The sequence below is a fragment of the Notechis scutatus genome, chromosome 1, assembly GCF_049901735.1.
Source record: "Notechis scutatus isolate UNSWTSFEM ecotype Mainland chromosome 1, rNotScu1.2, whole genome shotgun sequence".
NCBI classification, from domain to species: domain Eukaryota; kingdom Metazoa; phylum Chordata; class Lepidosauria; order Squamata; family Elapidae; genus Notechis; species Notechis scutatus.
The window spans coordinates 23,787,077-23,805,848 of NC_142009.1; the positions used below are offsets into that span (position 1 = coordinate 23,787,077).

Sequence of the window (18,772 nt, forward strand, 5' to 3'; positions counted from 1 at the left end):
AAAAGAAGGAAAATATGGATATTTGATGTTTTGATTTGTTCTTTTTATTATAATGAAGATCTCCAATTTCTAGACTGTTACTGAATTTTTTCTTTTAAATTGCTTACTATATAGTGTTGAAATGACTATGTGGATTGTCCTTTCACTTTTGTACACTTTTGAGGGTGTAGTACACTTTTGAGAGTGGAGTGATTTAGTACTTAATTTTATTCAAATGAAAATCAAATACTTTACTCTCCCATAGGACTATTAACACCTAAGCAGCAAAAATCCTAATAACCACTAGATGACAGCATATAGATACAGAAAATTCAACTTATCATTCTTCTGTCTAGTATTATGGATTTTTGCCAGAAAATCTGGTAGTCCTGTTCATGTATTACTATAGCAAACACTGGACTTCTTTGGAGTAAGCCTTTTTATTGTTTATTTATAGAATACATTTTAGCTGAAAGCTGTGAAAGTACTGAGAAGGTTGTTCCAGATAGAGTTATGCTGAGTATTAACATCAAGCAATATTGTAGAGATTTCTTAAATAGTTTGAATATTATTTTCTCTTTAGCCAGTTTGAATATTCTTTCTTTTCTATAAATACTTAAGAGTCAAACACATGAGTCTATAAATATGGTAGGAGATCCAGCTCCTTGGCCTCATTTTCCAGTTAGTTTACAGACAGATGTAAAGATATAAATATCGCCATTTCCAGACTGAGCCTTAAAAATAGAGGCCCATTTAAATGTTCTTTATTAATAATTTTGAATTATTAATAAAACTATGCTACAATACAAATATTTCCTGTAGTCCAATCAGGTATGATAAAGAATGAGCTTCATTTGCAACATTTATTTGGATCTGCAACAGACCTGAATGAAATGCCTTATTTTTAATTTAAGTCAGGACTGATATACAAGCACCTCTTACCATTTTTTAAAAAAATTCAGAGACCTTGCTAAGTATTCTCTCTACTTGTGTAGCATTTTATTTTTCACTTAATTTTTTTATCTTAATGTTAGACTGAATGTATATAGATGGACAAATGGAGCCTCTGAAAAATGATTGGAATTATCTCAAAATAATCAGTATATTAAAGCAATGGAAGCTTTGCAAGAAATAATATACTACTGTCTTGCAAATCAATATGAGGCGATAGCTGAGTTTGTGTAGTTGACTTTGGTTCATCCTGCCTTTCATTGAGAGATAATGGATATAAGAAATCTAGGAATTGTAGAAAGTCAATTGGAATAACAGATCTATTTGATCTGAGTTTTTAGGAAATTATATCCTTATGCATTTTTCAGAGTTCTGGGAAATCAGAATAGTCTTAAAACACATTCTCATCATGCTACATCATTTGCATGTATTCTAATTACAACATATATACATTCAAGTACAAAGTCATTACTTTTAAAAATCTATTGTCAATAAATACAATTATATTGAACAAGTTAAATAGCTTGCAAAGACATTTAAGATAAGCAATAAAATAACATAAGCCTTAACATTTGTTTTATATTGGCCCTAGAATGAGGAAATTATTAAAACACAAGAACTTACCATTAACATAAAAATATCCAGCAGCTATTAGAGATGGAAAATGAAGAAAGAAAGAAACCACTTATGTAATTAACTAGAAAATGAGATAAACAGTCTTCAAATGAAATTTGAACAATCCTATGGGGACATTTGTGTCAGCTGTTTGAAATACAGCTTTTCCACTTTTAACAGACCTGGACAAATAAGTTTATTAATTATATGAAACAGATTAAAAATAATTTAAACCTATTAAAGAGGCATATTAAAAACTGGTGGGATTATTTACAAGTGTGACAAAAATGAGCAATGGAAGAGTTTTATTTGTCATAACAGTCCTCAAAATACTCCTGGAATGAAAGCCACTGCTCTTCCCCAGCTGGCTACCGCTCTGCATTTGTACATACTTTCCACCAAATTCTCACTCCCTTAATTCTTCTTCCTTTGGAAAATGTTCTTGCTTGCAAGCCACATCCACTAGCAAATGTAGATCTAGGAAGAACAGAAATGGCAATCCAATATTTATTCTTTAGTTTGGCTCTTAAGATTTAAAATACCTCTTAAGAGATAGAAAATGTACCCCTGTCTGTCTTAACTAATGGGGTTCCAAACTCATATTTGCCAGGTAGAGTTCCTTGGCAGCTGTGGCAGAACAGCGATTCAGTGAAATTAGACATTTTCTTTCTTGCTACATTGAACAGATACAAATTGGTAGGGGAAGTAATGCACAGATAGCCACTTACAAATTCACAGCTGCAGATAACGGTATATTTGTGTGGTCTCTTTCTATTATGTATATAAGTGAATAGTTAATAATTATAGTTAAAGAATATAGGATATAACATCAAGATACAAGGGAATATATCTACTGTTCAAGATCACATCTGCATTGGCTTTAATATGTTATCTGTAACACCAAATAAAGGTAGGGAGTTGAAATTACAGTTGTTTATGTCAAGTAGACACCCTTCTCAGAAAGGCAACAGATAAAAACTGAAGCGTAATAGACTGAACTTGCAGATTTAATAGTGTTACAATTAATATTTTTATCTAATACACATGTATGTTAGTGCAGTCCAAACAGACAACAAAGAAATCACAGCATACTATGTATTTCAAGAAGAGACACCTGATTAGCATCATCAGAACGAGGATGGTGCTGCCATGATTTTTACACTCCTAAAACAAGATTTCAAAAGCCAAAGAATTCATGTCTCCAAAGAGAAATGTAATTCCTGGACCAAATAAAGTGCAATCAAGGAAGAAATTATTAAAGTCACAAGGATCCATTCCTAATCATCATGATGCCAAAATGATTAGATAGACATTGTGAGATCATGAAATAAACTCTACTCTTTCATATTGTATCACAACAGTGTGCAAGTACATAAGTACAGAGTTTGTACAGTGATGTCACAACAATATTTTGTCAATTACACTCCCACGTAGATGCCTATTGTCCAAATACCAAAATTTCCTCAGCAAAACAGAAAGCTCTCAGAGAGGCAAATACTATGGGGATTAGAAAAAAAGTGAATGAAAATCACCAGGAATAAAACCTATGACATGGAAGGTAAGGGTGGGGTTTCCTACCAAAGATCTTGATTTTAAAACATTCCAAAAATACTTCACACAAGCCATAAACCATAAGCACTGCAATTACAACCAAGACATATCATTGCAGAAAAAAATGATTTTGGCATAACAGTTCAAATTTAGTTATGAGTATTTTAATATTTAAACAACCTATTTTACTGGTTACTGGTTTTTGTTTTTTTGTTTTGCTAGAGATATATAAGGCTGTGAAGTTTCTTTCTGTCCTGCAATTCCTGCACCGAGCAGGCCTAAATGAAACTCTAAATCATTTTCTGCTCTTTGACTATATTTTGATTGTAAGGTCAAGAAATCAAATAAAGGTCAACAGATTATACATTTCATTTTTTCTCCATTCTAATGCTCAAGTTCTCCTTCAGTTGAAACACATACACACACGAATAAATTCTGCTGCACATCTCTTCATGCACAGAACTGCATGAAGGCTATTCAATGTTTATTATGAGGGATGATCAATAGTGCATTAGTAATCAGAATTATTAGCGTGTCCCATACTAATACAGATAGTTTGCAACTTGCAACAGTTCATTTAGTGACCAAAATTACAACAGTGCTGAAAAAAGGGACACGCCCGTTTTCCACACTTGTAACATTGCAGCATCCCTGTAGTCAAATGATCAAAATTCAAATGCTTGGCAACTGGTTCATATTTTTGACAGTCATAGCATCTCAGGGTCATATGATCCCCTTTTTGTGACCTTTTGACAAGCAAAGTCAGTGGGGAAACTAGATTCATTTAACAACCATGTTACTAAATTAGGAACTGCAGTGGTTCACTTAACACTTGTGGCAAGAAAGGTTTTAAAATGAGGCAAAACTCACTTAACATATGTTTCATTTAGCAACATAAATTTTGGGCTCAGTTGTGGTTGTAAGTTGAAGACTACCTGTATTTGAATCTTTGTACAAAAGGTAAATGTAATTCATGTTAACTGTCCTTAACACTGGTATCTGAGGAATTAGCAGAAACAAAAATCCTCTAAAAATTGAGGAAAAGCATGGCCTTAAGTATTTCAATATAAATAAATTTATATGAGAAGACACCAAAAGCCTACCATTCTTACCAGGGGATTTGCCCTTCTGTGAACTGCTCCTTCTTTCTCTGCATTTGGTTTGGATGGATGAAACTGAATCTTTGGCACATTTGTTGAGAGGACCCACCTCTGAAACGAGGAAACCAATTTGTTCTGAGGATGCAACAGTCTCTGATGTATTTGTCTCACACTTTATATTAGGATCCTCCTTATAAAGAAGTAAAACACACATATAAGCAATACATTTATTTCAAAAATTTTGGAAACTGGCACACGTCCTTGAAGCCCTTTCTCCACAATATAATATTTATTTCATTACTATTCCAGAGGCCCAGGATAGTCTATGCTGTTTCCCACACATGATGCCATAACAAAGACTTAAGAAAAGTGGGAAGCCTATCATCAAAGATTTCTTTTAAAAGGTTACATGTGCAAAGGCACATTCAGAACAACCAACAGAATGCATGGGTTATTGTGGAAAAGGAGGCTATCTTTCAAAGAACAATTAAATTTTACTCTTAAAATGATCCCCATCTCTTAATTACCAGTGTCATCCAAATAGGCATCATGACAGCAATAATGGTTAAAACATTTCAGAAACACAATTATTTTTGGAACAATTATTTGGTTAAAATATTTCAGAAATAATTATTTTCAGATATTATTTTCATTATTTAATGCCTTGAGGCATGACTTAGTTAATCCTAACCTTACTTACCCTAATTGGAGGGGCTTTCCAGAAACGGAACCCTCACAATTGGTAAGGAGTTACTGAATATAGTTTAGAATGCTTTATGAACCAAATTAAACATAGTTTAATGAAACTTGTATACCCAGCCAGGGGTGATTGATCTAAGGCAGTCAAGTAAAACTTTAGTGGTTGGTTGAGGATTTGAATTCAGACTTCCTTAATTACAATTTGACCTATGATCACAATAATCTTAATATTATAACTGCAATCGTGCAATAAACTTAAGCTGCTTTTTAATTTAGCCCATTTTCTGAGTGTACACAATTCAGTCAACAATAACTAATGAAGCTGGGTTCACACAACATGCTGAGTGACAAAAAAGCTAAGCAAAGTTAATATTAACCAAATATTAGCCATAGAAAGTTGTGTAAACACAGCTGCTACTTTTTAACTGACCTGTCAAGTATGTTATATGAACACAGGTGAATTTGCTTTAACAAAACTTTAATAGTGAACATTATATCCAGTTGTGTTAATTATGCACATTAAGCAGTATTTGTATTTTATAATTTTGAGCATCAATGATTTGATGATGCCATGAAATATATTGTTTTAATTCTAATTTAAATATTTGCTTATTACTGAAGAACGTGGAGATGAGATTATCAGTCCAGAATATATCATAGTTGTTACTTTGTTCCCTACCTGTGGCTGACTGAAAGGAAGCTCCTCTTGAACAAATACCATGGGAGACACTGCGGAAGACTGGTTCAGTTGTTCCTTGACCTTTGCTGATGTTTGTGGTGTGACTGTAGGCTGTTGCACTATTTGAGCTGTGGTATTTTCCACAGGTTCTGTGGTATGAATAGCGTAGATAAACTCTGGAGACTGTGGCAAGGAGCATGCTATAGCTTGTTCAGACTCTACAACAAAGGATGTGATATCTGAGCCTACAGGTGTTAGAGGTTCTAAGTGGCTGGTTTGACCTGAAGAAGCTGTATCACTATTCCCTGAATTAACTATTAATTGCTGGTTTCGATTTGACTGTGAAGTTGGACATTGGTTCTCCACTGGTTCTACTTTTACCATTTCCAGCTTTGGGGATGAATGCATTTCATCAACAATCTGGAAGACGGCTTCTAGATTGACTTCTGTCTTCTTGTTTTCATCAGAGGTGTTGCAGGACCAATTAGAAGGCAAAAATTCAACTGGATATGAAGATTGCATTGGTGGATTCTAGTGAGACACAGACATTTATTTGTGCATTTTAGCACTGCTGAGTAAAACAAGACTATATAACCCAATAATACAACTGTCTTTAGCATATGCTGTCTATAATAGTTACTTTTTAAAAAAATACAAAGACTCCAAAGTCTTCATTAACAAATTTTAATTCTGGAATCCTCTTTGTAACTTATTGTTAAAAGAAAAGGCTATATGTAAATAAGCAACTAAATATTATTTGAATTTAATATAACAATATTGCTGCAGAGATTGAATTTGAATTGGTCTTTCTGACATTATTCTTCAGAAATCTTGGGAGAAAATCTATTGTGTGAACAATTTATATTACTTCAGAGTCAAGCAATATAGAACGTTTAAATATAGATGTTTATGGTTTTAGGAACTATTTTCCTTAAAAAGAAAATACAACAGAATTTTTAAAGATTATATATCATTCTACAACTAATATATAGGAAAAAACTAACATCTACTTATTTTTGTTTTTTTGTAAACAAGAAATTTTAATTATTGAAATAATTTACCATGAACAAAAATTTTACATGTTCAGGCACAGATATAATAAACTTGTGACCAAGGAGGGAATCGATTTGATGTTTCTTAAATTTATTTTTTAATCTTAATGCCCATACACCTAACTACTACAGAAACAAAGTGAATTTTCAAAACTTCACGATATTATGACATGCCATCAATGTCAGGATTCAGAAAAGCATAGAATATATTGAGTTGGACATGCTTTAGATAGCTCACTGGAACTTAGCTAATTCATTCACCTGAAAATAGCTGCAGTGTGTATAGATTGAGGCTGTAGGACTACCACAACCACTTAGGGGATCCATGTGGGTAGGTGGAGAACAACATTGCAATACAGCTAGAAAGAAAAGAAGAAGAAAAATTAAAAAGCAGAAGTGATATTCCCAGTTAATTAAAAGGGTTTTCTGAATTGCATTTAATGCTATTATAGTTCTCCCAACTGTAATCTAGCAGTGAATTATGGTATAGTATAGGATCAGCAGAGATGGGCTACAGACCTATATAAAAAGCAAACATGATCTGAGGACTAATCCCTTCCCCTAAGTAAATGATTTATATGTTTTAAACACATTGTTTGAAAGGGTTCTTTTAAGTATAATAGGAAAATCGAAAATAGTTCTCTGCTGTGTAAAATATACTAATACATCCCCACTCCCAAATCAACAGCATGCCTTGAGTCCCATAGAGTGTGTTGATATAGAGCAGCCCAAGCATAAGAAACATGAAAAAGGACTCTTTAGGGAAATTCTTTATTAATCCAAAATTTCTGAATAGCTAGTTCAGGGTTGGATTACCAAACACAGTTTTGTAAGGAATTATGCCTAGATTACACTGCCTTAAAGCCTAGGCCTCTGATACAATTTAAACCTCACTAAACCTAAAATTTAAGCCTGGATTGGTTAGATCAAAATAGTTGGGTCTTCAAATAGGCAAATGCAGAAGAATGCATAACAAAGATTATTCTATTTCTCCCACCACTGGGTCGTTAATGTGTTTCACATAAAGCAATTTTTGAGTCCATGAAAGTATGTGCAGTTTTTTCACAATTACTAAGCCCAATTTATATAGAAAGTCAGGTAGTTATCACTCAATGATTTATTTAGTAAACTTTTAAAGGCAGAGCATTACTAAGGAGTATTGTGGAATTTATGAAGGCAATACAGGTAGCCCCCAATTTACAACCATTCATTTAGTGACCATTTGAAATTACAACGGCATTGAAAAAAGTGATTATAACTGCTTTTCACACTTATTACCACTGTAGCATTCCCATGGTTATGTGATCAAACTTCAAATGCTTGGCAACTGGTTCATATTTATGACAGTTGCAGTGTCCTAGGATCATGTGATTACCTTTTATGACCCTCTGTCAAGCAAAGTCAATGGGGAAGCCAGATTCACTTAACAACTGAGTACTAACTTAATAATTGCAGTGATTCACTTAACAACTGTGGCAAGGAAGGTCATAAAATGTGGCAAAACTCACTTAATTATTTTGCTTAGTAATAAAAATGTTGGATTCAATTATGGTCATAAGTCAAGAACTATCTACACTGCATAAGGAAAGGAAAGATTAGCATTTAGTGATAATATTAAAACTCACTGGATACTGTACACAACTAATTTATAGAAGCAGTTAAGAACAACTTTTAAAATAAGTTTCAAATATAAATGATCAGATAGTCATTCAGAAAAATGATTTGTGTTGAATGAATCTTCTCTAGTCTTTGACATTAAACACTTCCCCCTCACAGGCTTATAATCCAACTACTCAGAAGTCATTTTTAACCGAGTATCTGCTTATGACCTCAGTAGAAGAGCACAGCTTTGACAGCACTGATGTTTAAAATAGAACAGTCTGTCTGAACATTTTGTTTGCTTGTTGTGTTAAGGCAAAACCCCAGGGCTGTTTTAACTAATATGAACAGCAAAAACTAATATGACAGAGCCATAAGTCCCTGCTAAAACTTCAATGGGTGCAATGTAAACATTAAATAAATGTATTCCTTTGTATGATGACATATACTAGAAACATTGCATAGTTTATGGATCTGTGCAGCAGGTTTCCAGGATATCTGAAGTTTAAAAAAATAGACATATTGTAAATACTTCATTAGTCCATGTTCAAAGTGTATGGTGGACTCTGAATACATATGAAATAGATTTTAGACTTAAGTCATAAATCAAAACACTGCAATTTTCTGACATTATTGAAAATAATAGAGTATAGATCTTTTGGGTAGGTCACATCAAATATCAAGTATTTAAGAAGTAGCTGTGTGATTCCATAGTAAATACAATTCTAAAGTATAAAATTAAGTGCAAATTAAACTATAAATTCCAGGCTAGGTTTTTTTCCCCTTACATTTCCAGCTAAAAGAATTGTGGGGAGCTGCCATCATTATTTTAGATGATAGCTCTTGGCTGGATTATTGCATTGCTTTGAGACAAATGATTACTATTGCAGAGATAAGAAAAACTATAAATTCAGATATTGTTGGACTATTACTGTTTCCTTCTATTCGCTGCAAGTGGCACAGCCAGTGGTCACAAAAAAATAGCTGTAATACAATATGTGGCAGGACATAGAAGCCCCAAATATTCCCTAGGGCTCTTTTTGTCTAAACAACAAGCAGATTTGCCATGGTATTTCTATATTATCAGGGATACCTTATCACAAGTCCAGCAATGAGACAATCTACATACTATACATTAATAAAAATTTGCATCTGTATTTTTATATATCAGATATTTTAATAATTTTGTGGTTGGATGGGAACCTTGCTGGAGATTGTTGCTGCTGTTAAACGTTAGACTTGTAAATTTTTTGTACTTTTAAACTTTTGATGAAATAAACTAATATTGGAACTTGTTACCTGTTGGATAGTAAGCTTGGGAGTATGGTGCTGAAGCTGCATAACTGGTATATTTCTGGGAAGATGGGGCCATTGTCTGAGGCCCTTGTTGAATATGCACAGATGTAGAGCTGGGCTGCAGAGTATAAGTTACTTCTGTTGGGAACCTCTGCAACACAGGAAATGGAACGCCTTTGTCTGAAAAAGCTGATGTTTCCACCTGACCTGGGAGCATTCCAAGGGAGTTCTGCCATGTTCTGGGAGGAAAAGGAGTCCGATCGGAACCTTTCAGTGGAAAAGCATTTTGGTTGTGAGATGATGGTGACAGGTAGGAATAAGGAGATAAACTGTCTCGCCGAAAAGATCGATGAACCTGTTCTAAAGTCAATGGTGCTGAAGATGGAGAGGAAAATGAGAAATTTGATATATTATCAAACATGTCAGAAGCCACTAATCACTGCTAAGCATATTTGCCTAGATTAGTTTTAATCAAATGATATAGCAAACAGTACTCAAAGAAGTAACTTTCTAGTTAGAATTGGAAAACTGTTAATTTCCATCAATTGACATATGTATATGATTATGGATAGGATTTCTTAAGTGAGTATTAGCCCTGCTTTGGATAGCAGTGAATTCCTAAAACGTTGCCATAGGATTAGGAAGAGTCTAGAGTGATAACATATTCTGGGCTAATGTACTGATTTGTCACCACCCCTTGATTGCTATATTTAATTTGATACTAGGACTATCCATTTCAGAATCAAATATGATAGAGACCTTTGTAATAATATTTAACAGTAATAATATTCAATTCAATTAAAAACTACTAATTGAACATCTAAGAAATAATCTGGAGTAAAATAAAAATATACCTAAAAAGTTTTCATCTGGACCAAGAAAATAGTAGACCATCAGACTATGCAAAATGAAGATTTTTTTCTCTGTTTGCTACTTGCCATAACTCTGAAAATGAGTTATGGCAAGTAGACAAAGGCCTCAATAATCATCTACAAGTAAATTATTAAAGTATTCTTCATTTTCAAGTTGTGAAAAATGTGAGATAATAACCAGCAGCCTAGATTAGAAATGGGCCAAAAATCAGTCCAGTTTTGTGTGCTATTAAGTGTATTCTAAAAATCTTAGGTGCAGACTCAACAGATTAAAAAATATATATTTTTACAATTTCTGAGCTATTGTACCTTTTGGGATACATTCATATCAGGTTTTTAAATAATATTTATTTTTGTTGCTATCTCTGACTGTTCTATGATGGATGGCTATATAAATTTTACAAATAAATAATGCAGTAGTCTAATCTATAGACATATTACTGTGGGTTAGTGCATCTACACTTCCTCTTGATGATCACACCTCTATGACACATACCTTAGGAATATCTTGCGTGTGTGTTACAGCAATATAGTCTATATGAAGCTATCTTTGAAAAGTGCTGAGAAAGTACAGTTGACCTAGCATAGACTTAGGCAATTAAGGAATTGTCACCTATTGGAAGTATGTGATTCTCTTATTTAAAAAAAAATGCATTGGCTTCTCATTTATTCTGGACTAAATATAGAGAACAAGTTACATCCTTTAAAACATTTTGGACCAGAATATCCGAAAGACTACTTTCTGCTGTGTAACAGCTTGAGGAAATTTTCAACAGTCCCGGTCCTAATGTTCTCTCAGTATTAGTCTTACCTGGAAAGAAAGCTTTTTCAGTAGCAGTATCTTTTTCCTCCCAAATGAGATTTGTTATAATCATTGTTTTAGACTTACATTGGATAGTTCAAATATTCTAAGAATTACTATTCTCTCTTTGCTTTAACTTGCTAGGTACTGTTCAGTTAAATTATTTAAAGGATTACGTATAAACATAACTTGTTTTTTTTTCTGTTTTATCAAACCCTTATTTTATTATTTTACAATTATAAGAAGTATTTTGTCAACAGCAATAGCAGTAGCACTCAGACATACATACCACTCCATAAGTACTGTCTGAGCAGTTTACAGGGTCAGCATATTGCCCCAAACGATCTGGGTCTTCATTTTACCGACCTCAGAAGGATGAAAGGCTGAGTCAACCTCAAGTTCAAACTGAACGAACTCCAGGCAGAGGGCAGCCTACAATACTGCATTCCAATCACTGCACCACCAGGGGTTTTAAAAATATTTTTAGCTTTCTTGAGCTTGATTGAGGAAATGCAAAAAGGTATAAATAACAGTTAGGAGGAAAAAAATTCTAACAAAAATTTTTACCAAACAAGAAGACAAGTAGAACTACAAATGAAGTATGAAAGTGGTATCATATTGGTCTTTTGTTTCCATGCATGTACTGGTAACTGTCACTGAAGTAGGAAAGAAAAATGTGTACATATTTTTCATATGTATGTTTGTTGTATTCCTCTGATTTCACACAATAAATCTGGTATACATGTATTTGTTACTTCTTGTGATGTATGTGGGCTTTTCTTACATGGGTATATTTGTGTGTTCCTAATAATGGATGCAATGAAAAATGAGAATGTATAGTTCTTCTAAACTGCTTATGATGACCATCTATGAAATACTTTTTCCAGCTGTTTGTGAGAATTCTACCTTTTCTCCTCTATGATGCTGGGTCTAAATGAAAAATAATATACCCTATTAAAAATAGAGAGAATATTATAGAATGCCTGCTCCAGTGCTCTCTCCTGTTCTTTTTGTTTTGATTTTATTCACCTACTAGTAATCTCCAACTGATCTTGATAAATAATTTAATCTATTTTCATCCTGGTCCTATGAGTGATCCATAGCAAAAGTGGGCACATTGGCTCAGTGATTAAAGATGCTGAGTATGTAAATGACAGCCCAGGTTTGAGACCTGAGTGCCACATGGTGGGATAGATCTCTTTACTTGCTTCAGCTCCTGCCTATCAAGCAGTTTGAAAGCTTGCAAATGCAAGTAGATAAATAGATATCACTTTAGGAGGAAGGTAACAGCATTCTATGTGCATTAGCATTTAGCCATGCTGGCCACATGGCCATGGAAAATGTTTTCTGATAATGCTGGCTCCCTCAGCTAAGAAACTGATAAGCACTGCCCCCTAGAGTTGGACACAACTGAATGGGGAAACCTTTATCTTTTATAGCCATAGCAACTAGTAAATTTGGTATATATCAGTGATATCCTCCTGTTTCTTCATATATTACTGGAGATTTGAAAAAAGAGCTGCATTAACTAACAGAATGGTGGTAGTAGGAAATACATACAGCACCAATTATTTAAAATAAATTCTGAAAAACTGCAAAAAAGGAATCACTGCAAGCACACTGTAACAAAAGATGGAGCAAATGGAACATGCATAAAGCATATCTCTTATTCCAAATCAGCCAGCTAAACTTTTAGTTTTTCCATTTTTTAAAAATAAATAAATTCCCAGCTTTGTTAGAGGAAAAGAAATCCTGCGATTAAATCATGTTTAATTATTATTTATAAAATGAATTGACTGGATTCACAAAACATGCTAAGCTCAAACCTATTTTATGATTTTTCATGATGTAAACTCAACAACTGATCAGGTTATATATAGATTTGGCAGAGTGGTTCCAAATAGGGATAATTATAGGTGCACTATCTAAATGAATAGGTGAATCCTCTTCCTCATTAAATCTATCAGCCTCTCAAATGTAGGAGATAATTGTTAAAAAACAGTATTTTAGGCTTAACAATTAGCTTTAAAAAATTTTCAAGCAGAGTGGATTCAAAATGGATTTTCCTTCAGTCCTTCAATAGGATGCAATAGATAGTGATTGAAACTTGTGTGAGATTTTGTCATAGAGTGTTGTTTCGTAGTGCAAGGATTTATCTGGGGATATCTTTAACATTAAAGAAATGTTTATGTTCTTGCAAAAGAATTTTGTTGACTTCAATGAGATCTACTTTAAAACTTTACCTAGTAAATTGGAGGAGTGCAGATTCTATAATTAAAAATCTTCTATCCATAGACTTCTAACTACTTAAAGACTACAGGTAGTCCTCAACTTATGACGGCAATTGAGACCAAAATTTATGTTGCTAAATGAGAAATTTGTTAAGTGCATTTTATCCCATTTTATGACTTTTCTTGCTACAGTTAAGCAAATCATTGCAGTTGTTAAATTAGTAACATGGTTGTTAATGAATCTAGTTTCCCCATTGACTTTGCTTGTCAGAATGGAAAAAGTGACTCTGGGACACTGCAACCATCATAAATAGAAGTCAATTGTCAAGCATCTGAATGTATATCATGTGACCAGAGTAAGCTGCAACTGTTGTAAGCGTGAAAAATGGTCATGTCATTATTTTCATTGTAACTTCAAATAGTCCCTAAACAAACTGTTGTAATTCAAGGACTAATTGTATAGAATATGCATGGCAAAGGACTCTAATCACCAGACTGCAACATAGAAGTGAATGGATTCTGCATTGACATTGGATAAACAAAGATTTGAACCAGGGCCCTTGTGTGATTCATATTGCTTGTTAGTGATTACATGGCTTTATTCACACAATACTTAACTTGGTTACAGAAAATTCATTTTCTGATTCATATAATACATTGAACAATTGACTAGTCAAACAGTGTGGCTTTGAATAACATACTAGGCCACATAAAAGCTAATGGAAACGAATAGCAATCAAGCTTAATATATTGTGCAAATACAACCACTAGAACTTTAATTGATCTGGTTAAGTGTGTTTTGTGAACAAAGCCAGTGAGTTATAAATGTATTCCTATGAGATACTGAAGAGCCAATCATATTTGACTGGATGAATCTTGACTATGTGTTTTGTACTTTAAAATGCGCTTCCAGAATGCTAAGTTGAGCAAATAGCAGCCCAGCTGCGGTAAAAATGATATACAAATACTTGACTTACAACCACAATTGAGCCTAGAATTTATGTTGCTAAGTGAGAAATTTATTGAGTCTTGCCCATTTTACGACATTTCTTGCTACATATGTGAAGTAAATAAGTAACTGAATTTCCCACTGACTTTGCTTGTCAGGTCTCAAAGGATGATCTCATGACCCCTGGACACTGCAACCGTCATAAATATGAACCAGCTGTCAACCACCCAATGGAAATCATGTGACCATGTGGATGCTCCAATGGTCATAAGTGTGAAAAACGATCCTAAGTTGTCATAACTTTGAAAGATCACTAAACAAACTGTTTTAAGTCGAGGACTACCTGTACAGCCATAAGGGCACAGAGAAAGCTCACTATTCTTCAAACTAAAGGCAGTAACTCTTATTTTTCTTATAAACTTTTAGATGCTCAGGATGAAATGGGAGAGCTTCTGAACATGCTTTCTCACTGAACTGGGGCTGAACTCTGGCAGGCTGGTTCCTCAGTACCATGTGCCCAACACTGAACCTTTATTGTCATTACGATATTGTTGTTATTGTTAGTAACTTTCTCATTGCACAAGGGAGAAGGTGATGACAATCGTGGTGATGACAATCACGCCCTCCTCTCTCACCGGGCTTGTCGTTCTTGGCAGTTACGGCCCCTGCATGTACCGGCGGGGGATTGTGATGGTGCTGATGTTGTTGGCTGAGGAGGGCCTCGCCACCGTGAAGGGAGGTGCTGAGGAGGCGCTGGAAGCGGTTGGGTGGCCGACTTGTGACTTCCAGGCCTGCGGCGAGCTTGGCCTTGTTCGCGCTAGTCAGTCGTTTGAGGTGCACCAATAGATCGGGCCGGTCGCGGCGAAAGTGCGGGCTGTGAAAATGGTGCAAGGGGCCACCGGGAGCCGAGGCGGCGGCTGAGGCGCCTGCGGTGGATCCGCCGCCAGACGAAGAGCCCCCGCTTCCTCCCGGCGGACCTAGCACCACTTTGCGGAAGCCGTACAGATTGAGCTGCCGGATGAAACTAGTGAAATTGGTTGTCTTGAACAGCTCCGGCGAGGAGGAGGCGGACGACGAAGACGGAGACATTGAAGAGCCGCCGGCGGAGGTGGGGCCGGCGCCATCCCCCCCAGGACCGCCTCCCCCTGCGACGGCCATTCCGCTGCTGCCCGCCCCCAGGAGCTCGGCTTCGAACAAGGGCTGATCGATGAGGAGTCCCTCGCCCCGGGCGTCCCAGCGGATGGAGCGGAAGCGCGGGCTGTTGACCAGGCGCCACAGCTTGGCGGGGAAGTTATTGGGGTTAATGGGCGCGGCCGATAACAGTGGGTCCTCCATCGAGGTGGCTCGGTCTGCCGGGAGCCGCCAGACTTTCGAGGCCGCCTCGCGCCCGTTCGCCTTCTCTGCCTGCCTCCCTCCCTCAGTCCAACGGACGGTGGAAGGCCCGCGTGAGGCCGATCGGCTTTTTTCCAACGGACGCCGCCGTCAATCATCGCCGCCGTCGAGGCAGAGCGGGGGCTGACCGGGTTGCTTGGCGGCACGCGCTCTGGCCACCTCCTCCCGCCAAAAGTCTTGGCGAAGATGCTATGCTGGCGACTGACCGGTTTCAGCCCTTCAGCTTTTTTGCTTAAGGCTGAGGAAACATTTAAAACCACACCGCTCCTCTTGCTGAAACAAAAGGTCCACGCAACACAACCAGGCCTGATAGTTGCATATATATATTTTTAAGTCTTCTCTGACCAGTGATCTTGGACAGCAGAAGGTTCTGCTGCCCAGTGCTACCCACACTTGGCTTTGACATCCACCCATTTGTCCTTGATTAAAAGAATAACTTTTAAGAAAGATGTAAATGATAACAATATATAATTATTACATATAATAATAATAAAGTACTTTTGCAGAGGACAGAACCTTCTATATCATCATCAGGCTGATTCTCATTCAGTATTCTTAGAATGGTAGAGAAAGGGCCATTGAAGTTCCCTGCAGGAATCCACATTAAAGCATCTCAACAGATGGCTGCCAGACATCCAGAGCACAGGAGCTCATAGTTCTTGGTACAGGTGGTTCTCAACTTCCAATCATTTGTATTAGCGACTGAAGTTACAGTGGCTGTGAAAAAAAGTGACAACTGGTTCTTGCACTTACTGTACAACTGTTGCAGTATCTCCACAGTCATGTGTTTGGGCACTTGACAACTGACATGTATTTACAACTGTTGCAGCATCCTGGGTCATGTGATCACCATTTGAGACCTTCCCAGCTGGCTTTCAAAAAGCAATGTCAGTGAGGGAAACTGGATTTGCTTAATGGCTACATGATTCCCTTAAGAATGTAGTGATTTGCTTAACAACTGCAAAAACGTCAAATTCAGGCGCAACTCAACAACCAGAAATTAGCTTAGCAACACAAATTCTGGTCCCAGTTGTGGTCATAAGTCAAATATTACCTGTAATTGTTACCCTATTCAACATCCTTTCTAACATTCAATTGCAATGTACCTCGCTGTTATGTAAGACTATTTTTCTATATTCTTTTTTTTTCTGGGATGTTAGGTGATCTTGTACTCCTTCCCTTGGTTGGCTTTTCTCCAGATCCCCTACCAAGATTTGATCAACCCTAATTTCTCTGACCAGTTGGGTAGTCTGCAGAATATAGTAGAACTGATATGTTATTGTGAACTAAAAACTACTATTCTTGATGCACTGCAAAGTTAACATTTATATTAGCTATATCATAGAGCTAACTCATTTGATTCATGATCAGCTACAATTTCAATATCTTCTCAAGACACAGCTATAGTTTCAAGATCCTTTCCACACATGCCTATGCATAAGTAATAGTAAGAATCCTCCCAGTACATTGATGCATCTGATATACAGTATTTTTCCTCAGTGAAGAATTTTATATTTTTCTGGATTAAATTTAATTCTGTTATTTACAATCCATGTCTCACCTTTCAATATAACTTTTAATTTTCTTTTTTAATAGTTTTAGCCATTCAATCCAGTTTTGTATCATCTGCAAGACTTCCTTTCCAAATCATGAATTTAATGTATTTAACATTTGGGTTTATAGTTCATGCCAGATACTTTAAACAAATAATTCTATCCCAATATAGTAAAGTTTAGAAGCTGTAGGGTTGCAGTGGTTAGAATGCAGTATTACATATTAACTCTGCCCAGTGCCAGGAGTTCAGTCCTGACCGGCTCAAGGTTGACCCAGCCTTCCATCCTTCTAAGGTCGGTAAAATGAGGACTCAGGTTGTTGGGTGCAATATACTGACTGACACTGTAAACTGCTTAGAGAGTGCTGTAAACACTATGAAGCAGTATACAAGTCTTAAGTGCTATTGCTATATAAATATTCTAACTGCCACTCCTCAACTATAACCAAGATCCATCCATATCTATTCTTTTCTCACTTTCCCTTCCCAAAGGCCCTCTGGAAATGCCAGGTCTTAACCATCTTCCAAAATACAAAGAGATGAAGTCATCCTTGTCTCTAGAGACAATCTGTTATAGAAGAGGGAGACCATCACAGAAAATTTGGAGCAAACCCTGCTAGCAAAGTCTGAAATCACATAGGACTTTATAGGTGATAGCCACCTTAAATTGCTCCTGGAAGCTAATTTTCACCAGTACAATTCCTGTGATAATAATGCTAATTATTAATCCAAGCTTGACCATTACTAAATGGGCAGTCTCATTTAAACTAGCTATGGTTTCTAAATGGTCAGCAGGGACAGTCCCATGTGAAAAAAATATACAGAAGTCCAATTGTGATATATAGAAGCATTATACGAAAGGAAAGGTTTTATACAAAAAGGTTGCACATATATTTTAACAAATAGAAAAAAAATTAAGCCTGTCCTATAATTTTAAGAGCTTAAAAATACAATATTTTTGTCACTACTTAAAATGTCACAGGCTTTGCTGAAAAAAACATGAACAAGCTGCCTCCAAGTATTGGAGACCATCATTTTTAACTCCTGAAGCTAAAAAGTGAGATAGAAGAGACTGCTCTAAATGGATAAAAAGTAGTTCTACTCATTTGCATCATTAGACAGAATTTTTAAAAGTTACAGTGATCCTTTGTGCGCATGGCAGATAGAACTGTTATGGGGCTGAAAAGCAATAGGAGCTTCAAAGTCAATTCAAAATAACATTTTTAAAAAAAAAAATCAATAAATTATTGTTTTCTCTGGATGGGCATGCTACAGATACCCTCCATCCATTGTAGAAAAGGACCTATCCTACTAAATCCAATTTTCTGTTCTGTTACTGTGGAGAAGAGTAATCTGAGAATTGGGAGATACTGAAACAATCCCCAGGACTGATGCAGTTCATAGCTGATGCTTCTACTGTCACGATGGCTGGAGCTGATAGCTTTTGGAAAGA

The 18,772-nt window shown here is 35.9% G+C and overlaps 1 protein-coding gene across 1 annotated transcript; it reads right to left on the reverse strand.

Annotated features, from left to right (window-relative positions):
- Positions 1–1,499: 1,499 nt before the first annotated feature.
- HSF5 (heat shock transcription factor 5) lies at positions 1,500–15,861 on the reverse strand. The gene is made up of 6 exons (XM_026671490.2): positions 15,011–15,861; positions 9,525–9,896; positions 6,888–6,985; positions 5,575–6,105; positions 4,209–4,386; positions 1,500–2,022 (listed from the first exon to the last, which is right to left on the reverse strand). Exons 1-6 carry the CDS (start codon positions 15,708–15,710, stop codon positions 1,952–1,954), a joined length of 1,950 nt encoding a protein of 649 aa, XP_026527275.1. The 5' UTR covers positions 15,711–15,861; the 3' UTR covers positions 1,500–1,951.
- Between the last annotated feature and the right edge of the window lie 2,911 nt (positions 15,862–18,772).

Bases quoted from the DNA above. Each gene is read 5' to 3' on its own strand.
- HSF5 (XM_026671490.2), bottom strand. From the start codon at position 15,710: ATGGAGGACCCACTGTTATCGGCCGCGCCCATTAACCCCAATAACTTC. The intron at 4,387-5,574 runs GTAGGGAACAAA...CTTCTTTATAAG, and splicing joins TTCCTTTCAGTCAGCCACAG to GAGGATCCTAATATAAAGTG. The intron at 2,023-4,208 runs GTAAGAATGGTA...TGTTCTTCCTAG, and splicing joins ACAGAAGGGCAAATCCCCTG to ATCTACATTTGCTAGTGGAT.